Raw genomic sequence first — 23,935 nt, 5'->3', positions numbered from 1 at the left:
ATGAATATATATATGAATATATATATGATGAAATGATGAAATATCTGTTGTGTGTTCCTGTCAGGTGCATTAAAAACAATGACCACTAGTACAAAGTTAGCACATTTAATGCTAATGTGTTTTTAAAGGGTTTTTCATATTTTTGCTTTCAGAACATCGGTACATCCAATGCAAATGAAAAAGAAACATACCGAAATACTATACACTAAATTGTTTTATTATATAATTTTAAATCATATTCATATTATAGCACATCATAGCTTGCTTAAAAACATTATAAAGCAGCATTTTAAATCTTATAGATTATCTGTCATGTTTATTACAATATTTAATTGATTTTATAACATCATAGATGAAAATTAAATTGAAATGTAACACTTTTTTAATGGAGAGCTATTTGGTTCTTCGGTTACAATGAGGAAAACAGGCATCAAGTGGATGAAGTAAATCGGAATTAGAATGAAATACACCACTCGAGCGCATCACCTTGACCAAGTTCAAAATGGAGGCTATCCATTTCTATGGCAACAAACCACCTAACCTTACAAGGTATCATCAATTTCCTCTTTTCACTTCCCATTTCAATGAAATGCTTGTTTCTCTTCTACTTTTCTTCATTTTTTACTGTGGACAACTTTCTGACCTTCTCATTTTTTCATCGGTGGCCCACACGTTTTCTATCCAAAGAAAAGAAGTCGGATTTAATCAAAAAAAGTCAGTAAACGTTTCCAATACCATTGCTTCTCTTTCTGGCTATTCAGTATTTTACAACTTCCTCTCATCTTTCACCTCTCCTTTTCTAGTCCCTCGTGTGTTGGACATAGTCCTCTCTCTCTCCGGCCTGCTCGTACGCAGCATTGTCTTGTCTCCTCCTAACCCCGCTCCTCTCTGGTCCCGGTGAACCCTGGGAATCGCCGTCTGTATTGTTGTCCTCCTTAACCAACATTCTCTCATCCTCTTCTTTCTCATCATCGTCAGCATCACTCAGGTCCGTGTCTGATTCATCAGAATTTTCTTCCTCAATGTATCGGTAGCCTTTGACCTTTGAGGAACGGGATAGTAATGCAAGATATTAGCAAGGAAAGTGATATGGAAGTATAATAATGATAAAAGCAGAAGTTTATCTACCTGTAACAGTAGTCAACACAGTAAAAAAATAGGCTCATGATTTGTAATCACAACATTATTTCTTTAGTCAAATCAACTTAAATAATTTATGTTGTTCAGATAACATAATATTTTAAGTTTCTGATGATTAAATCAATTACCTTCATTGTCTTCAACTCAATTTTTCCATTTCAATGAACTTAAATTTTTAAGGCAGCCAGGTTACTTCATTTTTTAAGTTAAACCAACAATCTTTTTTTTTTTTTTTACAGTGTATAAGAACAGTTTATTTTTGTACAAAAATACAACATAGTAAGTGCATTTTTTATTTATTTTTTTGGTTTACAAATTGAGGATAGCATTTACAGAACAAATTCAACTTCTAACAATAATGTGTACAATATTATTTTTTTTCTTTTAATAAACTCTAAATCTCCCACAGATTTGTGAAGGTCCCAATGAAATCAAAAAGGGCATTTTTTTTGTTTTTATCCATGGAATTTATTCATTTTTTATTCATGTGCACCTGTAATATTTAATCAAAAACTTTATCCTCCCCGTTCTCTCGAAACAGCATCTGTTCTCTTCATTTTGCGTGTGACTAATAACCTCCACATCTGACTGTAAACTTGCATTCTGATCTGACTCCATTTAGGTAGCAACACCCAATTTCATATGAACCAAAACATTCCAAACTTGAAATAAAGTTTTTTTTTTCATTCCAGAAGCCATTTCACTCAAATATATGTCATAATCGGAAAGACAATACTATCATCGTGCCGACTTCAATAGCTGAATTACCTTGTGTCGTGGGCGCGGAATCCGTGGCAACCTAAACTGGATTTTCTTCGCCAGGCGACGCTCCATCTGCACGTAGCATAAAGATGCCACGATCAGAGCAAACAACAGGAGTCCGAGCTTGGCCTTGGAAAGGGACCAGAGAAAACGAGCAGCTGAATTAATCTTTGTCTTAAACATTGATTTTTAATTCTGAGTTAATATGTAAACAAAAAATCTTCTCATATTAAGGTGCAGTAACATAATGAATTTTGTGGACAAAATCCAGTGATTTCAGTAGGAATATGTGCGATCAGGAGTTACGCGTGAAAGCGAAATTCCCCACAGAGATTTCGCTCATGTTCAAGTTGGTCATGCGAATATTAGGGCTGTCAAACGATTAATCTCGATTAATCACATCCAAAATAAAAGTTTGTGTTTACATAATATATGTGGGTGCACTGTCTATAATTATTTTGTATATATATATATATATATATATATATATAAATACACACACATGCATGTATATTTTGGAAAAAAATTATTATTTATATATAAAATATTTATATTTATATATAATATAAATTATATATAAATCTATATACAGTAAATACATGAAAATATTTCTTAAATATATACAAGCATGTGTGCGTATTTATATATATATATATACAATAATTATACACATAGTGCACCCACATATATTATGTAAACACAAACTTTTATTTTGGATGCGATTAATCACGATCGTTTGACAGCCCTAGCGAATATTGGTTTGAATATTGGCATACATTTTTAATAGACTTTTTTGCCCATAAAATATAGCTAAAGTGACCGCACAAATAGGACTCCAGACTGCGACTAAAATGACCACCAAAATGTTAAAAAAGTTTGACAATTGTTTCATCAAAAATCATCTTATTAGAGTGCATGCCAGTCGTGTATGGAATAACACAGCCTGAAGTCCGATTCACAAACTTAAATCTATTATCTATTGTCAATGGTGTGAGATGTATGAACAACTGACACAGAAATCACTTTCAAACAAAGCAGCTTTCTGTTGTTCAGCGTTGTGAATTAGTATGACTGACTGAACCCGATGTGCATATCTGCAAGATCTTTCACCATCACATGAAATTCCCGATCATGTTGGTTACTATTGAAAAGACTAAACAATATTGAACAGCAGTAGATGAGTGACTACGCCTTCAGTCGAACACTTTCGGAAACAGAATGGCTTTGAACTTGAATCAAACTCAGTGAATCATTCAGAATCAAGTTGTTACTGAGTTTACAACTGACTTCGTCACTTAACCACTCAGTTACCTTCATCAATCTCATTCGAAATGAACAGGGAAATGTAATGCATACTATGTATTTTCTGGCTCGTTCTCATGTGACAATGTGTAATTAAGGTGAATTATGTGACTTATGACAGTATTCTTTATTTTTTTAAACAAGCAGAACTATTTCATCACAGAGTGATATTTATATAGCACAAAAACAACTTAGATCTCAAAAGTAACACCATTAATTTGGAACTAATTTATACTAAATACACTGAAATACAACTAAATCCCTTCTGAACAGCCACCTTCATCAAGCGATTCTTGATAATTAATAAATTAAACGAGTCATATTTGCACCCTTATTTTTGTTTGACTGGCATCCCGTAACAGCAAATGCAAAGTATGCAATCAAAACCTAAAGAAATAAAGGCCTTACTCGCATAGGCAATGCAGACCAAAGGTAGACGATGAAAATGGCAATGGCCTGACACCAGTGGTAGATGGTGTAGACAAAGTCTAGTCGCTCCTTGTCTTCATACAGCATCCCCAGCAAAACTACACACAACAATGTAATGTTAAATGTCATATCATTGATGTGATTGCTATAACCTCTCCCAGAATCAGTCTAGATGGCTATTTCCTGTATTTTTTTCTACATCCTGTAATGTTTTGAATGTATAAATGCCATTGGTACTCACTGCTCAGTCCAGTCTTGTTGAAAGCAGTGCCCAGACCCCAGAGGGCAGCGAGCACCAAAAGATACGGAAGATAGCTTGGTGTTTTGGGTTGGGGCGACCAGCACATAAGGGTTATGATTAGCACAAAGTGCACAAAAGCTCCCGACAGAAGAATAACCGGCCTGGGAAAGCGCAGCAGCATCAGAGCCAGCCCCGAACAGATTGAGGCTGACAAACCATACACCATAACCAACAACCACAGCTTCTCCATCCCGACCGAACACACTCCATATGACTGAGAAAGAGAGGGATAAAAAAAAAGAGAAAATCTGTTTTAGGTTATGAGTGATTGTGCGCTGTTACTTTAATAGCATAATCAACCAGAAATTGGTTTACTTGCTTTTCATAGTTGCTTAAATGGTTAATCCAAAAAATTAAAATTCTTTTTTTTTTAAACTCACCCTCATGTCGTCAAATTAAGATATTTTTAAAGGGACACTCCATTGTTTTAAAGGGAGTTCCATTGTTAGAAATTGGAAATTGAATGGTCATGCAGCACACTCTCATTTTCCCCTGAGACGAGAGAAATCTGCTATTTACCTTTTTCACTTCCTCCTACAATGACGTAAAAATCGTCATTTTCGTCATTGTAGGAGAAAGTGTAAGAGGGGGGGATTTCTGTAAAGAGTACAAGCACAAGTTCCCACCCTTTTAAACCCATCCATAGGGGGTTGGGCCTAATGCGGACCTATCACAGATCAGTGCCAGTGCTTTTGATTTCACCGTCAGAAACATTTTCGAAAATATGGACGAAGGTACTGAATACGCAGACGGATTATGGATAGGGTTGGGTACCGAAACGCGGTAGGGAACTGGTTCCGACGTAAACGGTAATAACCAGACCGAAAAAGAAAGAAAATTTTGGTGCCTGAGTCTCTGTGTCATGAGGCGCAAGGTCATATTAAATTAGCGCACATTATCTGATTTCACTATGCAAAATGATTTCCAGGTGGTAGCGTAAAGTGGAGCTCAACTCTAGTCTACATTGATAGGCGGGGTAGTGGGAGTGGCCTGTGGAGCTGAGCATTGCAATGCACTATGGGGATTGTTGTCTACAATCCACAGGCACTAAAAAGTAATTTTATGCCTTTTATTGGCCAAGAAGAACCCAAATTAGAAATTTATGATACTATCTAATAAATATATATATATATATGACCCACTTTCAATACATATTCATGTCTCCACCGGTGGAATTAGCCTTTAAATTAAAGGTTTCTGTCCATCCATTGATGGTTCAGGTAAACAAAACTTAAAAGATTCAAAAAGGTCATCAAGGCATCATAAAACAAATCCATATGAATCAAGTGGTTTGATTCAAGACTTGTGAAGAGATACGATTTAATTTAGGCTTTTATTTATATATAAACAATGATTGACAGATACGCATGGTAAACGTGGAAGTTGGACCAATGAGGTTTGCTCTAGCATGGGATGCATCACACAAATTTCCATGTTTACCATATGTGATTTGTGTATTTATAAGAACATGATGTAGAACAGAAGCCTAAATTAAATCCGTTCATCATTTAAAGCGATCGGATCTCTTCAAGACTTTGATTCTCTATTCATTAGGGTTCATTTTATGATGCCTTTTTGACCTTTCTGAATATTTTACCTGGACTTTCAATGGAGGGACAGAAACCTCCCAGGGTTTTTTTAAGTCTCATGACTTTAAAGTTTAAAGTTTTTTAAAGATTACCCAAAGTCTCATGGGTTTGGAACAACATAAGTGTGAGGTAAATATTGACAGAATTTTTATTTCTGTGGGAAATAACCCTTTAATATTGTAGAATGGCACCACGAAAAACTAAAAAATATTCAGTGCTGAGAGCTTAAACTGTATGACTTTTGGTATTCAGATTTCAACTGTACATTTGATTAAGTCTATAGTCTATAAGTCTATACACAGTCTATTTTCTCTCACCAGTGTGAGTCCCTGCACGGCGAACAGCACTTCAAAGCCAGAGTAGATGAAGAACGGACAGAGCAGGCGGATACGGTAGTCACGTAAGTGCTTGAAGGGCAGCTGGAAGATGTTCCCCCAGCCGATGCTGCGAAGGTCAATTTCCTCTGTGGGCCGATATGCAGCTCCGCACAACACCAGGAACTATTTGGGGAACATTGGAAGCACACTGTTAAAAGGGTTCACTCAAAAATGAAAAAGATTAAAAGTGGAACACTCATGCAAGTCTCCTGAAACCATATGATAACTTTGTGAGAAGAACATACCAAATTATATTTTGCTGATATCAAACAAGGGCAGGATTTTTTAGTTAACTTAATTCAGGGTTATAATAACAATTAAATTCGAACCAATGAGGTTTGCTCTAGTATGGGACGCATCACACAAACTTCCATGTTAACCGTATGTGATTTGTGTGTATTTATAAGTGAACAAAGGCCTAAATTAAATCTGTTCATCATTTAAAGCGATCATAACTCTTCAAGACTTTGATTAAGTATCTCTATTCATTAGGGTTAATTTTATGACCTTTTTGAATACTTTAACTGGACTTTCAATGGAGGGACAAAAAACCTTCTAGGGTTTTTTAATAAAATTATTTTGGTTTGTGTTTTTAAGATTAATCAAACCTTATGGGTTTGGAACAACATAAGTGTGAGGTAAATATCGATTATAATATAGTTAACAAACTACAACCATGAACTTCAACTGAAATAAAATACGTTTTTATATTTTATTTTATTTTAGCTTGTTCATAAGGCAAATTTTTCTAATTAAAATTCTTCAAAACTACATACAAATAATTAATCGGCTCTGTGTGACTGTGCGGATGAAGATGGTTATCCTACTGCTCATAAAACATTCAATCCTAAATATATATCCAGTTTAGACTGGATCTGACCAGCAGACTTACCGTAGCTATATCCATTAATAGACACAGTACTTATTTGAAAATAAATTCCAGCACAGCGCTACAACCATAATGAAATTCTGTCACAATAGATAATGTTTTACAGTGAACTCAGTTAGAGAGCTACATATGGGAGTTTACGGTATGTGTTCAGTAAAATACCTTACGCACCTATCGAGTAATAAAAACGCCATTTATGTGTTGCTTTTACACCATTTCAAATCCTTCAGTTCACGTCATCATCTCCGGAAAGCCAAACTACTGGTGATTTATACTGGTGATTCCCCAGAGGTTGGAGATTTAGCTGCTCCATGTCAACCTTTCTCACTCATTGTGACAACTAACCTATGAAACCGAAGCAGCTTTTCTCTATTCACGGATGTGACATAGACATACACGAACGAGTGATGCAAGTACACAATTTTGTATGAAAAACATCCCGCTTGGTCTAAAATATAAATACTTATAATAGCACTACAAGAGTGAATCAGGGTGAATGTGTATTGAATCATTATTTAAATTTGGTTAATTTAAAAAAAAAAAAAGTTACATAGATTATCTTTTATTGAACATTGATCAAATTTCAGTTTGTTCACCCCACAAAGATTTGGAATATAGTGCATGTGTGATATGTACCACTTCTAAGATCATTTTATAATGCTTTTTTTTTTTTTTTTTTGTCATTGACTCGTTCACTTTCACTACATGGAAATTTTTCATAAAGAAAATAAAATCAGTCACACCTTGTTACAGTGTAATTAAACAAATAATAATATTAATTAACAATATGTACTTTAGGGTTAGGGTTTGGTTGGTATTGTAATCATTTGTTGGTAATCATTTGCTGTTACTGTTTTACTATAGTAATAAAGTCAAGTGTTACCAGAGTTACTTGGGGTTAAATAAAAGATTTTCATTTCTAAGGGAAGATATTAATTTTTTATCCATATTTACAACAAAAAAAAGCCCTTAAACTTTGGCTCAATTTGAAATGTCTATGTGAGAGGTCTATCAAGGTCAAACTATTGTTGGCTTTAAACTGTATCTAGTGTTTTACTCACTGATTTAGTCCTAATGTTGGGGGGTACTTAAGATGATGCAGAGAATAAAGACATCATAATGGTGATAATAAAGAAAATAATGGTCTTACAATAAGCATGGCAAGGAAGGCCGCCCCCATGAGCACACTCTCCACCTCGATGAGCAGCAGAGAGCGAGGCAAACTGCGCAAGACTGTCTTATTGAAATTCTCGATCACGCCTTTCCCACTAGCACCTGAGAGAGAGGATAAGATGAGAAGAGAAAATTAGGGGGCAAAAACAAAAGTGTTGCATTTATAATTTTGTACAGAGTATCTAACAAGACTGCAAATGTGTTAAACTAAAATTTGGTCTGGATGCATAAAGTTTAATAGACTTGGTTCAGGTTTTTTGCATGACATGGCAAGTGGGTGACGTCCCACATTTTGCAGTGATACTGGTGATTTGGCGTGATTGGCCATTTTGCTATTTCAAATATTGGTTTAAAAAAAGCCTTATCGTCATCTCTGCTGAGAGCCAGGAAGAGCCAGACACAGCAGTGCATTGAAGAGCAGATGTGCTGACGCCCTTGGTTTGCAGCAAGTCAGAGGTGTGAAGTTTAATTGCCAAATGACTGATTTTTTCCCCATCAGATCCAACCGACTGTAAATATTCTTGACACGTTTGGTTTTATTTTGCGAGATATGTTCTCATCATCAACACATGGAACTAATACATTGGTTATACAAGATGGTTTTGATAAGATTTTGAAATTGTTTTCTTTGGTGTTGATTGCATTTGGACACTTTTAGGCCATATTTAACATTAATTTAATTGATGAACAATGCTGACAGAAAATGTCTCATTGTTTCCTCAAAAAGATTAAATAATAAAATGATTTCTGGAGGGTCATGTGACACTGAATACTGAAAATTCAGCTTTGCCATCACAGGAATAAATTACATTTTAAAACGCATTCAAATAAAAAACAGATCTTTAAAATTGTAACAATATTTCACAATATTACTGTTTTTTGATCAAATAAATGCAGCCTTGGTAAGCATTAAACTAAAGGCTTCTGTAAAAACCCTTACATAATTGCACAAACAAACTTTTGAATGGCAGTGTATACATAAATAGCATTTGGTATGATAATTTGTTATGTAAATCATTCACTTATAAGAAGGGGTTATGTGTCGATTCTTTTTGGGGCCACTGCACATGGAGATTGAACTTTTTCTTGTAGAGTCTTGTAGAGCTGGTTTTCAAACAACAGCTGTTTAGGTGAGATATTGTTTTTCCACAGTGTCTAAGTTTTTCTTGTTTTTAAGATTTGTTGGCCCCTTATAAATATATGTTATATATCTATACCTTATGCTTGGTGTGGAAGTTTTATCGTTTTTTTTTTATAACTTCCAGAATTATCCAAAAAAAGAACATCTTTTTAAAAGTCTCAAAGTTTAGAAAATCTGGACTACTTTATAAAGTTCTTCTTTTACTGTTCTTATTCTGCATGAATCAAGGATGTCAAACCTCCACAAAACGACATGAGAACTAACACTTTGCAAATGTCATACTTCGCTCCTAAAATGTCAGCGTGTAAAGCTAAAAAGAGGATTTTACCACACTGTGTGACTTTGAAGAGAGTGTGATTGTAATCATTCAGAAAGTTATTGAGGAACAGCACCATGGGGAACTCGGCAAACACGAAACTCAGCTGCAGGGAGAGAGAAGAGAGACAGTGAGTGAACTCTATAAATAACTGCATGTTAATGCACAAACCCACATATGCAGCTGGCATCTGACACACAAACACACACACACACACGCAGCTGTGAATACACACAAATACGTTAGTTATGATGGCAAAGGGGAGAACACAACTACTCAGATGCTAACTATACTGCTTACAGCCTTTCACACATTTTATGAGTGCCTTTTTTTACTGCTTATCTTAACTTACATGGAAAATAATGTAGAAGACGGACTGGAAAATGATGATGTAAGGATGGAAGGCTCCTTTGGGGGGCTTCTTCTGCTCCTGGACATGTTCGTCCTTATAGTTCACATACTCGTAGTACTGCTGGGCCATTCTGATAAGCACACAGGTGGGAAGTAAGATACAAATAGAAGTATAACTGAGTAGTGAGCTTTTGCTTAGACGATGTGAGGAGCTGAGAACTGCCAGCTAAATAATCAGAAAAATAATGACCAGGCTTCTTAAATACTTCCAGTTTATCAACTCATGGATTTGATTGCTTGAGTTGGTGTTGCACTATTGGAAATCAACCTAGAAAAGGCTTACAGTAACTGCTAAAACTAGGATATTGTTTTTGTTTTGAAAATATTACACACAGCTAAGGATTCACCAGTTTTATAATTCTGCCCTATACCAATAAACAAATACCAGTAAGTGTTTTCATGTTATGGTCATTAACCGCAAAATATATAAGAGATACATTTTAAAAATCTCTAATATTTGTCAATAATCCATATTATAACAATAAAATATGTATCACAACTGCACCTTTAGTTTTGCTAAATATTATGCCAAATGAATTAGCGCAATATTAAGTAGTAAAATAAAGTACTTAAAACATGAAATGATTGGCATATACAGCACCACTGAAAATTTGGGGTAGGTAAGATTGTTTTTTTTCATGTCTCTTCTGCTCGCCAAATTGTTAGATCAAAAATACAATAAAAATGGTTATAACGCAAAATATTATTACAATCTAAAACAACTGTTTTCTATTTTAATATAATATATTAAATGTCATTTATTCTGTGATGGAAAAGCTGAATTTTCTGAGTTTTCAGTGTCACATGATCCTTCAGAAATCAGTCTAATATGCTAATTTGGAGCTTAAAGGTCCCCTGACATGAAATTGTCACTTTCGGAGGTTTTTTAATATTAATATTAGTTCCCCTAACCTGTATATGGCCCCCAGTGGCTGTGTAAACCAAGCTTTGGCTATCTTTCTCTAGAAATGCGCCGATACAACTTTGCAAAGTTTTGTATGGTCCAAACATTTCACCGACGACTGTTTCCTCAACTTGGGCCATTACAGAGCTGGCCTCGATGAACATCTGAAAATAAATCGATCGAGCAACCAAGCATCCATTTCTGATGTGTAGCCTAATTGTTCAAGTTAAGACAGGTAATCTTTCTCTCAAAATCGTTCAGTACTGTTTATGCATAAGTCAAGCCAGTGACTAAACTATCAACTTCACATCATTTCTTTTAGTAGGATGAAAATAATCTTATTTAAATTGTAAACAAATTTTACAGAAAGCGTTCACAGAACAACCTTTCCACACAGCACGACTTTATCTGCACAACTCGTTATGAAATCATAACGTGACACTGGACAACGAAGCTCTTACTGTATGTACATCATCGTGTTTGCATTGGTGAAAGCATTAGAGAGAGCAGAAACTGCGTTACAATGATGAGATCTTCATTTTTGCGATCAACAGGCTGTCATCTGCTCGCTCACTGCTCATCACAGCAACATTTTATGTGATGAGAATAGATCTAATACTTTAAAAACTTTTCACGATTTGTTAATCTCAATAGCTGTAATAGTAAAAACCTATAATAGCTGTAGTAAAAGAATTTGAGAGAGTTTCACAGAAGCAAGCATGTCAGCCAATCACAGCAGTGGGCGGTTACACTGAATCCCACAGCAGACACGCCCCCTCAAACAGAACGTTCAAATCAGAGGCTAAAATCAGGCTAGAAAAAAATGTCTTTTATTTATAAATCATGACTATTTTTGATCTAAAAACACACTAACATTATAAGGGAAACCCGGGGAACATTATAAAATAATAAAATAACCACATGTCAGGGGACCTTTAACAAACATTTCTTGATATTATTATAAATGTTGACATTGTTATGGTTAACATAGATTTTTCTTTCAGGATTCTGTGACTAATAAAAAGTTCAAAAGAACAGCATTTATTTAATTTTTTCATATTATAAATATTTTTTTACTGTCACTTTTGATCAATTTAAAGCATCCTTGCAGAGTAAAAGTATTAATTTCTTCCAAAACTAAAATTGATCTACGCCCTCACCTGGTAATGTAGTTTCCCAAGGATGCCCACAGAGGAACAATGACAACACCAATGGCCACAGCTGAAGGTACAAGAGTGTAGTATCGCTCCCAGTAATTGGTTGAAACAAAAAGAGCATAGATGCCTGAAGCTAGGAACATCATCCATTTAGTCCCCAGAAATCTGAGGAAGAAATAGAGAATAGTGAAATAGTGGCCGTACTGAACTGCAGTTATCACAAGTCATTCTTAGTTTACACCATGGGTGTGAGAAGACCTTTGGGGCCAAAACTGCTCAAGCATTAAGTGGACAGTAAAGAAGTGCTGCTAATAACAGTGTTGGTGGGTGACAAACAAACATCCAAAGAACCAAACTAAATGAGAAAAGCTGAATAATGTAAGTTTGCATGAGCATTACCCAATATCAACAACTAACAACAGTCAGTATCACAGTATGCTACCTAATGAGCACCGGTGTGTAGAGCAAGCCGACGATAGGCGTAACGTTGATGCCCATCAGCATTTTGTTGTCGATATCCTCCAGCCCTAGGGTGCCATACTTGACCTCTCGGTACGTCTCATCATAGTGCAGAATTAACTGCATCTGTAGCAGACCTACAGAGCAACAATTTGTATAAAAAACAGGCACAACACTGCCAAATGGCAAGATATTTGTCAGCTGTTCCTCAATTTCACAGTCTCAGACCAAATGAGACATCTTTGAGGCATTAATGCCAATAAACTTGCTAAAAAAGACCAGATGAGTGAAGTGTCACTCAAGTATGCCATCCACAAAGCATGTCATAATCATTGGCACTGCATAGAAGCAGTGCATAATAAAATCCCACTGAGACGTAGAGTCCTACTCAATGTCGTATTTACAGTAGAATCTTTATATAAAACCATGCACGCAGACTTTAAAGAGTATGAGGTCATCGCTGGACTGAATCATACGCTGGCCTGTGGTGTGTGGTGCGTAAATGGCTGACCCATGTAAACACTGTAGATGATCATTCCTCCGCAACTGGCCCCCACCACATTCTTCACTACACCCAGCCTCTTTCGTCTGTAGTACTTGCGCTCCTCTTCCTCCTCATCGTAATCAGGATGTGGGCCGAGAAACTCCTCCACCTGTTAGTAGAGGAAAGGGACACAGAGAAAATTGTCAAAAGTTAAACAAAGAAACGTTTTGATTATTTTTTTTTTTAATAATTTTGAATATTTGAGATTCTACATTTAAGCATATTTATGACATTGATAAATGTCCATTTTTTGGTTCAACTTTTCAATCAAGTTGTTTTTGCTAATATATAGTACCGTTCAAATGTTTGGGATCAGTAAGATCTTTTTAAAAGAAATTAAAAGTTAAGGATGCATTTAATTGATCAAAAGTGTAATTTATAATGAAACAAATAATTATATTACCAATATATATATATATATATATATATATATATATATATATATATATATATATTAACTGCTGTTCTTTTGCACTTTTTATTCATTTAAAAATCCTGAAAAAAAAAAAGATGATGGTTTACACAAAAATATTAATCAGCAGAAATGTTTTCAACATTGAAAATATCCAGCGGCGATCTCGAAATCCCGGGCAGACATCACAGAAACTCACTAGTAGCCTAGCCTTGTTGTTTAACTACTGCTCTCTGTTACCGGTAGGCGTGGCCTCCGGGCAGCGAAGCATTCTGGGAGCTGTTGTGTTTCATCCACAAATGCCAAAAATACATTTTCTCAATCTAGAAAGCTTCACATTCAAAACTAATTTCACATTTCTTCTACATAAATGACCCATTTTAAATACACATTCATCTTTCTAGAGGTGAAGTATCCCTTTAACGGTGAAATAAGATTGCATGATGTCAATAAGATGTATGTAAAAGTGTAGATTGTTATTAGAGCAATGTGGGCTCCCAGCACATTTTCGATTGGACGAAAAAAAAAAGAGCATTTAGGTTCATTTAACATTGTTAAAAACTACATTACCCAACTTAATTTTTTTTATTATTCATGCTGTTGTCCATCTCTCACTTAACCTTCTTTGCTTTCAATTATGAAATGATGACATTCAAATTATCTTACTTGAAATAACTTTTCAAAATTAGTAATAAAACAATTGCTCTTGACAACAGGGAAAGCTAGTATGTTTGCTTAGCATATCGTCAAACACTATAATTTATGAATGTAATGTCATGTTTTGCTCTTAAATCACAATACATGTCAGTAGTGTTAGAAATTACGTCGGTGGTTTCATGTTGCTTTTTGACACAGAGTGAGAATATATTATTTTATTAAATTCTATCATACAAGTTCAAAAATTTAGATTAGCCATAGTGTCATAGTGACACTCTCAAGTCATAGTGTATATGACATTCTTCTTTCAGACAAATACAATCGGATTTATATTTTAAAAAAATGTCCTGGCTCTTCCAAGCTTTATAATAGCAGTGAATGGCGGGAAAAAATTGAAAACCCCAAAAAGTGCATCCATTCATGATAAAAAAAAAATACTCCACATGGCTCTAGTAGGTAAATAAAAGCCATCAAAAGCAAAGCCATGGGTTTTTGTAAAAAAAAAAAAATACATATTTATAACTTCATAATAATATAAAATAACTAGCTTCCGCCAGACGACCGTACGCATACGCAAATTGGCTTGTGCCACAAGAGTAACCCCTGACGCATGTATGACGTTACGTAGGATGTAGGTGTATCATAAGCTTAAGACGCCTTTCGCGGTTTAAACAAATAGGGCTGTGCAACAAACTGAAGCTCCTCTTCTATTATATAGAAATCCTCCGGCATTTCTCTTCAAAATTGATAATTTGCGACCAGGGATTTGTTTTGCTTTTACCTCTGAGCTTCCATGTAAGTCATTATGCTGTTCGTCGGTTCGGGGATTAGTCTTTCACCGTAAATCGATGCAGAAGCTAGTGATTAGTTTATAATGTTTTAAATATGGGTATTTTTCTTACACGCACTCATGGGTTCACTTCAGAAGGCCTTTATTAATCCCTGGAGAAAAGTGGAGCATTTTTATCATGGACAGATGCACTTTTTTGGGCTTCAAATTTTCTCCAGCCATTCACTGCCGGAAGAGCCAGGACATTTTTAAATATAACTAGAGTAAACCATGGGCTAACCATGGGAACCATGGGATGACTTGAGATTGAGTAAACCATGGGCTAATTTTCCTTTTTGGGTGAACTATCCTTTAAAGACACACATCATTCTTATGAAAATACCTGTGATAGCTTGAACACAGAAATATTATCGCTATGTGTTTGTCTTCGTGTTTCATCAGTCAAAACGTCTCCATTTGCATATTATTACATCCATGTAAGGCATTTCCTGAAACGTCATAAGTTTAATACTTCTATGAATCTCACTTGTGGACTTTCTGCACAAAGTATGAATCAGTAGTAGGCTTTCAGTATGAATGAAACAGATCACTATCATCTCCCTATTTTGGATAAAAATGAGAAAATAATACTATATTACTTTAAGTAACATAGTTACTTGAGTAGTTTTTAGTACTTCTACTTGTACTCAAGTAATTTATCACTTAAGTAGCAATATTTTTACTTAAGTACCTCTAAACAGCTGTTGCTTTAATTGAAGAAGAACACAGTTCTCTAGAAACTTCTATAATCATTAAAATTACTAGGGTTGATTATCTAATCTGTTGATTGTATTCTGCTAACAAAAAGTTTCAAGCCGTCTTGTCGTCATTACAGCAAAAGTAGCTACCAGAAGAAATATCAGGCAACATGCCGTGTCTTTGACAGAGCTCAAGCTACCTGTCCCTGTATGTTTCCATCAGGACCGGGCAGCTCCACCGGATCATCTCCACCAGCAGGGAGCGCGTCGTTGACTTCAGCCTCGCTGTACACGTTATCTTCAGTGATCACTGCTGCCATCTGGCGGCCGCACTGCTCCTTAACCACAAGAGAGATGTAGGACAGGTAGATCACTGATAATGACGATTTCATTAAAGTAATGCATTCATTTATTATTGAGTTAATAAAAAAACAAGGTTTGGGATCTGAAAATATAAAACAAGTGTACAAAACCGGTTAAATCGACATCAACACCGCTAAAGTTTAAAACATTTATAGGTAGTTCTATTATACAATGAAGCTTGCCGATACTGTAAGGCGAAGTAACTTAAACATTAACTTTGTGCAAATAACTCACCAAACTGGTAACGATGAACTTCGCTACAACAACAAACTCTGCAAAGTCTTTTAAATGATTGAAACTCAACGTTAAGCAACTTATATCGAGACTCTAATAAAACTTCTCCCCTTGGAACAGTTGCGAGCTGGTTTTATTAAGAAAACAGAGAAGGAAATGAAAGTGTTCTCTCAAGTTCCCCATTTTCTTAAAGGGATAGTGCTTCGATATGTCGGCTATGCTCACAGTAGCCTATTACACAAGGAAATTGGAAGACAGCCTGCTTGTATTCTCTCGCAAAATGTTTGTGAAAGGAAATTAATGAGGAAAAACTAGCCTTTCTATCAACATACCAAACTCATTTACATATGCAGTCTTATTTTTAATATACAATGAGAAACAAAAAAGTGCCTTCAATATCTGACTCTGGCTTTTATGAGTAGGAATTCGGAAATACTTCTTTCAACGTGTTTTTGCCCTTCTACAGTCATGTGAAAAAGAAAGTACACCCTTTTGAAATCTATGGTTTTACATATATATCAGGACATAATAAAAATCAGGGCCAAGTGCTTAGAAGGCAAAAACCATGCCAACCTACCTGGGAGTGTTGGACCAACTGCAACAATGAGCAATTAAATACATTTTAAAGGGTAACTAAACCCCTGGTCAGAGCACCTGATACAGGACTCTCTGGCAAGGGCTTGGTTGGCTGGTGCCTGCTTACATCACAGGGCACCACAACTTCCAATTGTAAAATTCAACTGCAGTAGCCTAGGCAGCCACCATTCAACCTGAAGAGGGCAGAACTCAGACGCTTTTACACCATATATTGTAGAATTAAAACACTTTATACTAAAATGTCAAAAAAAAAATGTACTTGAAACAATGAATAGCATTAATAAAGCGTCTTATAGATCATTAACTAAAAAAAAAAAGTTGTTTTAGGGTTTAGCTACCCTTCAAGATGATTTCAAGCAAAATGGGTGAAAAAGTCATATATACAGAAACTAAGGATATTATTAATGGTTTATTTGATTTCGGATGCAGCCCATGTCTGCAAAGCTCCAAAAATGAACAGGAAATGTCCCATTGAATACTGAAGATTTGTTAGACTAGTAAAAGAAGATTAATTCAGTGACATCTCCTCAAAAATACTTTTAGCATACTGACAATCCAGCAGTCACTCTAAATGAATCCTCTTGAAACCTACGATCTCAACCATCGGGTAACAACCCTGACCCAATTAAATACACACACACACACATACGGAAAAAAAAGTTTTTTGATGAATAGAAAAGTTCCAAAGAACAGAATGTATTTGAAATATCTTCTTTTTCTTTTCAACACTGATAATAATAAAACATTTCTTGAGCAGCAAATCAGCATATTATGATTCCTGGAGGATGTGACACTGAAGACTGGATTAATGATGCTGATAAAAAATAAAAACCTGACAGCCTGTTCTATAAATCTTATAACTGGCCATATTTGGATCTTCCAACAGGACAGTGACACATAAACAAACATCACAAGCACAAAACCAAGCATCTGTAATGGCTGTCCCAGTCCCTGACCTGAACCCTATAGTCTGAACTGAAGAGAAGAAGTGCCAACATGGATCTGGGAATCTGCAGGATCTGTAGAGATTCTGAATGGAGGAATGGTCTCTGATCTCTTGGCAGGTGTTCTCCAAACTTATCAGCAAAATCTCTCTTCCTAATTTGAAATAAAGGGCCAGAAGCTAATCAGATTGGTAAACATTTTAATTTTGTTATGCAATAAAGGTACATTTTGTAAAATGACTCGGAGAATGTAAAAAATTACAATGACGTGTTAACATAAAAAAAGTCACCTACGATTTCACAAGGACACAATTTCACCACACTCAAAAATATCTCCCCAACCACACAAGGTTTTATTCCTGTGATGTAAATAATGTTCATGCTAACAAACTAACAACTCCTGGGGCAAGCTGTATCCCACCTCCTTGCATATCTAACATTGAATCAATATTTGTCTCAATATTGTTCATGTTATAATATTTATATTGATGTCCAATGGACATGCTGCCTGATTTCCCCGTAACGGATGTCCAAAGTGCCCACCGAGCCCATCCAAGGCCTTCAGCCCCACCCTTGGAGACCATGTCAGGTCTTATCCAGTGCCCGCAGCGGCCTTCCTCATCACCTCTTCATCCTGAACGGAAAGCTCAGTGAGTTTACGGCCAAGTCTCTCATGCAAGTCCAAGTACTTGGCAACACAGCGGTCCAGACACACAGCTTCCCCCTTTGAAAGTTCTGCTTCCTTGTAATGAGGCGGAACACACTTCTTGTGACACGCATTGGTCATTCTGCATGAGGAAAAAAAACAGGAGAGCTGAGATGACGGACCTTGGACAAGTTGGTCAAAAGTTATCTGATTGGATTGGTCAAATCTTGAAAATGGGTTGCTCAAAAGAAGAATTTTTGTTTCTGAAATTGGATTAGATCACAAAACCCAATCCTAGTTTTGATCTGGATCAAATCGTTGGCGTTTTTTAAAACTTTTTAGTACGATTGGGATGCCTATGAAAATCTGGATTATCCACTGTATATAAACAACATTAGATGAACCAGTAGAAAGTGTCTAACAATTGCATCCCTTATTGCATGTATATTTGTTTGTTTTTGTTGTGGGTCACACGAGGGCTACGGAAACCCTAAAGGGACATGTTGATGGGAAGACAGTTTCCCACAATAAACAGTGCACTTTCTTTGCGAATGAATGCAAAGTTTCTTGAGGGACACAAAACTTTGTGAGAGAACGCAAACACATTCAAATATATGTATTTATATATATATATATATATATATATATATAAGGTCAAGAGTTTTAGATCAGTAACATTTTTTATGTTTTTAAATTTAAAATGACTGTTTTCTATTTTAGTACATTTTAAAATGTAATTTGAAAGCTGAATTTTCAACATCATTACTGTTGCTGATTACACATCAGTTTCAGTGTCACATGATCCTTCAGAAATCATTCAAATATTCGGATTTTATGCTCAAAAAAATAAATTATTATTTTCAATGTTGAAAACAGTCGTGTACCATTTTCCCCCAAAAAATTCAATGATGAATAGAAAGTTCAAAAGAACAGCATTTATTTAAAATATAATCTTTTCTAACATTATAAATGTCTTTACAGAAACCTTTGACCAATTTAACTCATCCTTGATGAATAAAAGTATTTTCTAATTTCTTTCGCCCAAAAATAAAAAATAAATTCTTACTGACCCCAAATTTTGACTGGTAGTGATTAATGTTACAAAAGCTTTCCATTTTAGATCAATTCTGTTCTTTTGAACTTTTTATTCAAAGAATCCTGAAATAAAAATGTAAAAAACTGTTTTCAACATGGATAACAATCATAAATGTTTCTTGAGCATCATATTATAATAATTTCTGTAGGATCATGTGACACTGAGGACTGGAGTAATGATGCTGTAAATTCAGCTTTGATCACAGGAATAAATTACACTTCACTATATATTCACATAGAAAACCGCTGTTTTAAATTGTAATAATATTTCACAATATTGCTGTTTTTTTTTTGTATTTTTTATCAAATAATTGCAGCCTTGGTGAGCAGAAGAGACTTCTTTTAGACATATGAGACTTCTATTAGACATTCACTGTAGACATAAACAGTGTTGGGAGTAACGCATTACAAAAGTAATACATTACAGTAACATATTAGTTTTTGCTGTAACGCAGTAGTGTAAGGCATTACTAATCAATTTTCAGTAATATTTTACTCGTTACATGTTCAGTGAGGCTTATATTACAGTTGTATTACAGTGTATTGTCTGCTTTTACTTCTTAAAGGCAACAGACTATGTGAAAGTTTTAAAGCAGTCTTTTAGTGCCAGTTCAGAGCGGTCGCGTCTGTAACATTGTTTTTCCTCATAAATGCGAACACGAAAACTAAAATAAAATGAATATTTTAAGTTCTATGAAGACTGGAGAGCCAACCCTTCCTCATCCGATTTGCGCAGTGTAATTAACAGAATTACAAAAAATATATTTTGCCTCCTATTTTTTTGTCACGCATGACTGTGTGTCTTTTCCCTAATATTAAAAATAAAACATAGACTGATATTTGTCTAATGTCTGGAGCCCTATAAGGAAGTACCCTATATACGTTTCAATACATTATGTATTTTCTGAGAATTTTTGTTTCAAGTTATGATTGCAAATGTAATGTCCATAATGCTGGACTTCCCCAATTTTAAATAATTTATCCTCGACTAGTTTTGTGGTGTAGGTCTACGTATTTTATAATGTTAACTTCAAATAATACTAATAGCCTAATTTAAAGATAAGGTAGCATTGGATCTGGACGGTAAGGAGAATAACGCTGGAGTTGGAAGAGGTGTGTTGCGATTCTGTAGGTTCGTGGATCTGAGTCGTGTGGCGAATCGCGATTTCGGTTTCATGTTGCATATCGTTACAGCCCAAAAGTTAAGTTCTACTTAGTCATTTTGGTGAAAGTAACTCAAAAGTAATACACGAGTAATGTAACGCATTACAATTCTGGGACAGTAATATTGTAAGGTAATGAATTACTTTTAAATAACAGTAACTAGTAATACCTAATGTATTACAGTTTGGAAGTAACTTGCACAACACTGGACATAAATCATTGCAATTAAAGTCTAATTCCTTTGTTGACAGCTGGAAGCCATAGAGAGAACACATCATTTTAATACTTTTTTTTCCCCATTAAACTACAATATAATGCAATATTTTTAATAACATTTTTCTCTTTTACATTAATATGTGAGCATCATAGTGGTTTAATTGATCATTTAAGTCTTATTATAATTGGTAAAACCTGAAAGCAAAAGAAAGAAAACATAAATACGGTATTGTTTATTTTTTTTGTCACTCAATATTACACAAGGCCTATTAAATAGTACTATACATTTGCTGGTGTTAATGGCTTAAAGGAGTCCAACCCGTTGTGACAAATCTACTCTGCCTTCTCTTTTTTCCCCAAGATAAAATCTATAATTCAGCACAATTAGTATAGTGTAAAACATGTTGAAAATTAGGAAACAGGCTGTCGATTCATTAAATGAGAAGATATTTCCTCACAAAAGCTATTTATTCCGCATAGTGAAACCTCTCCTCCATTGCTATCCATTAAAAAAAAGGCTCTTCTCTCCAGGAGCTGAGTTTGACACGTCTGATCTTGACCAAAAATGTATGCAGCACCTCTAAAAGAGATACTTCACCTCTGGAAAATAAATGTGTATTTAAAATGGGTCATTTATGTAGTAGAAATGTAAAATTGTTTTTGACAGAAAACGTATTTTTGGCTTATGTGAATGAAAGACAACAACTCCCAGAATGCACTTGCTTCGCTACCCTAGGAGCCCACGCCTACCAGTAACAGAGGGCAGTAGTTAAACAACAAGTCTAAGGTAGTGAGTCTCCCTGATTAGTCTGCCCGAAAATGTGTTTCGAGATTGCCCAAAATGTCTGGGACTCGGCTTTTGCGTTCTACAGTCGCCATTCATCATGTTTACTCTGGCGAGCAGGACGAGGCTAGAACGGCATGAGGCCGGTGGTGTGATTACAGATGAGCGACACCTGTGAGACGCACTGGTCTCGTATCTCTCACGGAGGAGCGGGAATTTTCTTAGAACGCATATCAAATGATCACCTGTTCATGTAAACACTACATTCAGATTCACCAATCGGAATGAATTCAGTTAGATTGAAACAAAAACTGTGCATGCAAACAATGAATGGTGACTGCAGAAAGCAAAAGCTGAATCCCGGACATCGACGGCCGGACATGTCCGGGAAAAAGAGGATTGTAACCCCTACTACTCGGCTTTCTCCACAGAACAAAAGCCTGCTAGCTTAGCTTCCAAAAAAAGATGTCTGACACTATGTGTACATTCTGTGAGTAAGATACCACCCTCTATGGGTGGGTTGAAAACACGCAGGACAGCCCCTACTACTGGCTGTAGTCTTTAGCCTCACAAAAGTCAAAAAAAAAAATTTAGTCAAAAAATCGACGCAAAATGACGATTTTTCCAGACTAAAAACAAACAAATCTCTCGTCTCAGGGGGATATGGGGGTGGAAAGAATGGTAATTTGAAAATACTACAGGTTTTCTATACAAAGCTTAATGGTAAGTCCTGAAGTATCCCTTTAATGGAAATAACATCACAACATTTATTTCCATCAAGGGGTGCATCGATGTTTGGTCAAGATTTTGAATTGACAATGCAAGACTCCCACACTCTGCAAAGTCTCCTCCAGCACAACCCAAAGACTTTCAATGAATTTAAGGTCTTTGGACTCAGGTGCCAATTCATGTGTGAATCATATTTTTCAAGCTCCGTCCCAATAATTATTTCACAATTTGAGCCTGATAAAGCTTGAAATTGTCATCCTAGAATAAGGCCATGATGTGTTTTCCTACATGGTTGTTTATGAAATGAAAACTACACACTCCATTTAGGATTGGAAGAACAGTTACCTAACATATTTGCAAGAAATATTATCATCACTGCAATAATAATTTAATCATTGACTCTTAAGAATTTGCCTATTTCAATCCAAGCAGGTACTTTTTTGGCCGGGCAGTGTGTGCAATGTGCATATCAATAATAATTGACAGAATAAACGATTATCAAAATAACGGTTTACTAAATACATACATAACAGGAATAAATGCAATGCATTAATTGATCTTACAGGCGGGTTACATTATGGGTTATAAAATCATCAAGTTCTAAGTTCATGCTTTAAATTATTCAAGTATGCGTTCTTAAGGCCTGGTGTCTAAATAAGATCTAATAATAAAATAAAACGTATATCATGCCATATAGCCATAGGCTAATTGTACTACAACATCTACAAAATGCTATTCATTAGTTATGTAATCTACTACACAAGTCCATATTTTTTCCTGCTGTCAGATATCGAAAACGTCAGTAATTTGACAGAAATTATGCCGTTACACATGTAAACCATCAGAGCTTCATACCGGTTATACATATCAGCCATCATTTCGACCTCCAGCTCCGCGGCGAGCTGCTGCGCTTTCATGGGGTCCATCTCGGCAAATAACCTTTCGGTTCACACTCGCTCAAACCCACCGGACAGCTCGTTGGTCCCGTTCAACAAAGAGCCCAAACAGCTTGCTTAACCTTCAGTGTGTGTCTGCTTGACCGGACCGGAGGAAGTACCCACGTGGATCCTTTCCATCCAGCGTTGAAATTTGCACTTCCGCTGACAATAAAGTTTTCCCATTCAAAACCAACTGCTACATTAGTACATTCAGAGAATGTACATTTGCTTCGTTGCTCCTGCGGTTGTAAATGAATTTATGCTATGCTTTAAGTATTTTTGTATAATAAAAAAAATATTAATTGTTTTACTGCTTTATTTTAACTGTATTTTATTATTTTACTTGCTACAACTGGAGGTCATAGAAACTGGTAAAAAGTGAAGCTATTACCAAGTTCTGATTACACAGATATTAAAACATAATTCTATAAAAATCACACTCACAATAAACAATGTCTAACCAATAAAATGTTTTATAGCTAAGCAGCAGCACAATTATATATATATATATATATATATATATATAATCACAATTTTTTAAATTACCTATATTTTGAGGTTCTTTACCTTGAGAAATATATACTGTTATATTTTATTCTGTGTTATACTAAACACAAACTTATTTCTTCTCAAAAATGTCAGATAACAGAGGATAAGTAACACAAATAAAGTCAGGCCAAAATAATTATACCAAATATGTATATTGTATTTGTATAATTTTACATATACAAAAAT

At 35.3% G+C, this 23,935-nt stretch overlaps 2 protein-coding genes across 5 annotated transcripts; both read right to left on the bottom strand.

The window, feature by feature from the left end:
- Positions 1–196: 196 nt before the first annotated feature.
- Positions 197–16,679, bottom strand: unc93b1 (unc-93 homolog B1, TLR signaling regulator). 4 transcript variants are annotated; one of them, XM_039689725.2, is made up of 14 exons: positions 16,088–16,277; positions 15,691–15,828; positions 12,862–13,003; positions 12,334–12,487; positions 11,895–12,056; positions 9,772–9,901; positions 9,432–9,525; positions 7,940–8,064; positions 5,841–6,023; positions 3,875–4,148; positions 3,613–3,731; positions 1,909–2,031; positions 790–1,042; positions 197–677 (listed from the first exon to the last, which is right to left on the bottom strand). In XM_039689725.2, exons 2-13 carry the CDS (start codon positions 15,808–15,810, stop codon positions 800–802), a joined length of 1,869 nt encoding a protein of 622 aa, XP_039545659.2. In that variant the 5' UTR covers positions 15,811–15,828; positions 16,088–16,277; the 3' UTR covers positions 197–677; positions 790–799. The 4 variants fall into 4 exon arrangements, with proteins under 4 accessions (XP_039545659.2, XP_088988217.1, XP_039545639.2 ...); XM_089132091.1 differs by lacking the exon at positions 16,088–16,277 and adding an exon at positions 16,665–16,679 and having other exon boundaries at positions 197–1,042; XM_039689705.2 differs by having other exon boundaries at positions 197–1,042.
- Positions 16,680–17,811: 1,132 nt separating this feature from the next.
- Positions 17,812–23,353, bottom strand: timm10 (translocase of inner mitochondrial membrane 10 homolog (yeast)). The gene is made up of 2 exons (XM_039689692.2): positions 23,118–23,353; positions 17,812–18,416 (listed from the first exon to the last, which is right to left on the bottom strand). The coding sequence occupies exons 1-2, from the start codon at positions 23,186–23,188 to the stop codon at positions 18,221–18,223; spliced, it is 267 nt and encodes an 88-aa protein (XP_039545626.1). The 5' UTR covers positions 23,189–23,353; the 3' UTR covers positions 17,812–18,220.
- Positions 23,354–23,935: the final 582 nt, after the last annotated feature.

The sequence above is a fragment of the Pimephales promelas genome, chromosome 6 (genome assembly GCF_988280905.1).
Source record: "Pimephales promelas chromosome 6, fPimPro1.hap1.1, whole genome shotgun sequence".
Taxonomy (NCBI): Eukaryota; Metazoa; Chordata; class Actinopteri; order Cypriniformes; family Leuciscidae; genus Pimephales; species Pimephales promelas.
The sequence above is the reverse complement of the archived record's forward strand: the minus strand, read 5'-3'. Positions and strand labels throughout refer to the sequence as shown.

What these genes read in the sequence shown, in the direction of transcription:
- unc93b1 (XM_089132091.1), bottom strand. Translation starts at nt 15,810, where the DNA reads ATGGCAGCAGTGATCACTGAAGATAACGTGTACAGCGAGGCTGAAGTC. An exon ending in TTGGGAAACTACATTACCAG is followed by an intron (nt 9,902 to 11,894) that starts GTGAGGGCGTAG and finishes TGTGCTTATCAG; the next exon opens with AATGGCCCAGCAGTACTACG. An exon ending in CTTCAAAGTCACACAGTGTG is followed by an intron (nt 8,065 to 9,431) that starts GTAAAATCCTCT and finishes CCTCTCTCTCAG; the next exon opens with GTGCTAGTGGGAAAGGCGTG.
- timm10 (XM_039689692.2), bottom strand. Translation starts at nt 23,188, where the DNA reads ATGGACCCCATGAAAGCGCAGCAGCTCGCCGCGGAGCTGGAGGTCGAA. An exon ending in ATGGCTGATATGTATAACCG is followed by an intron (nt 18,417 to 23,117) that starts GTATGAAGCTCT and finishes TTCCTCATGCAG; the next exon opens with AATGACCAATGCGTGTCACA.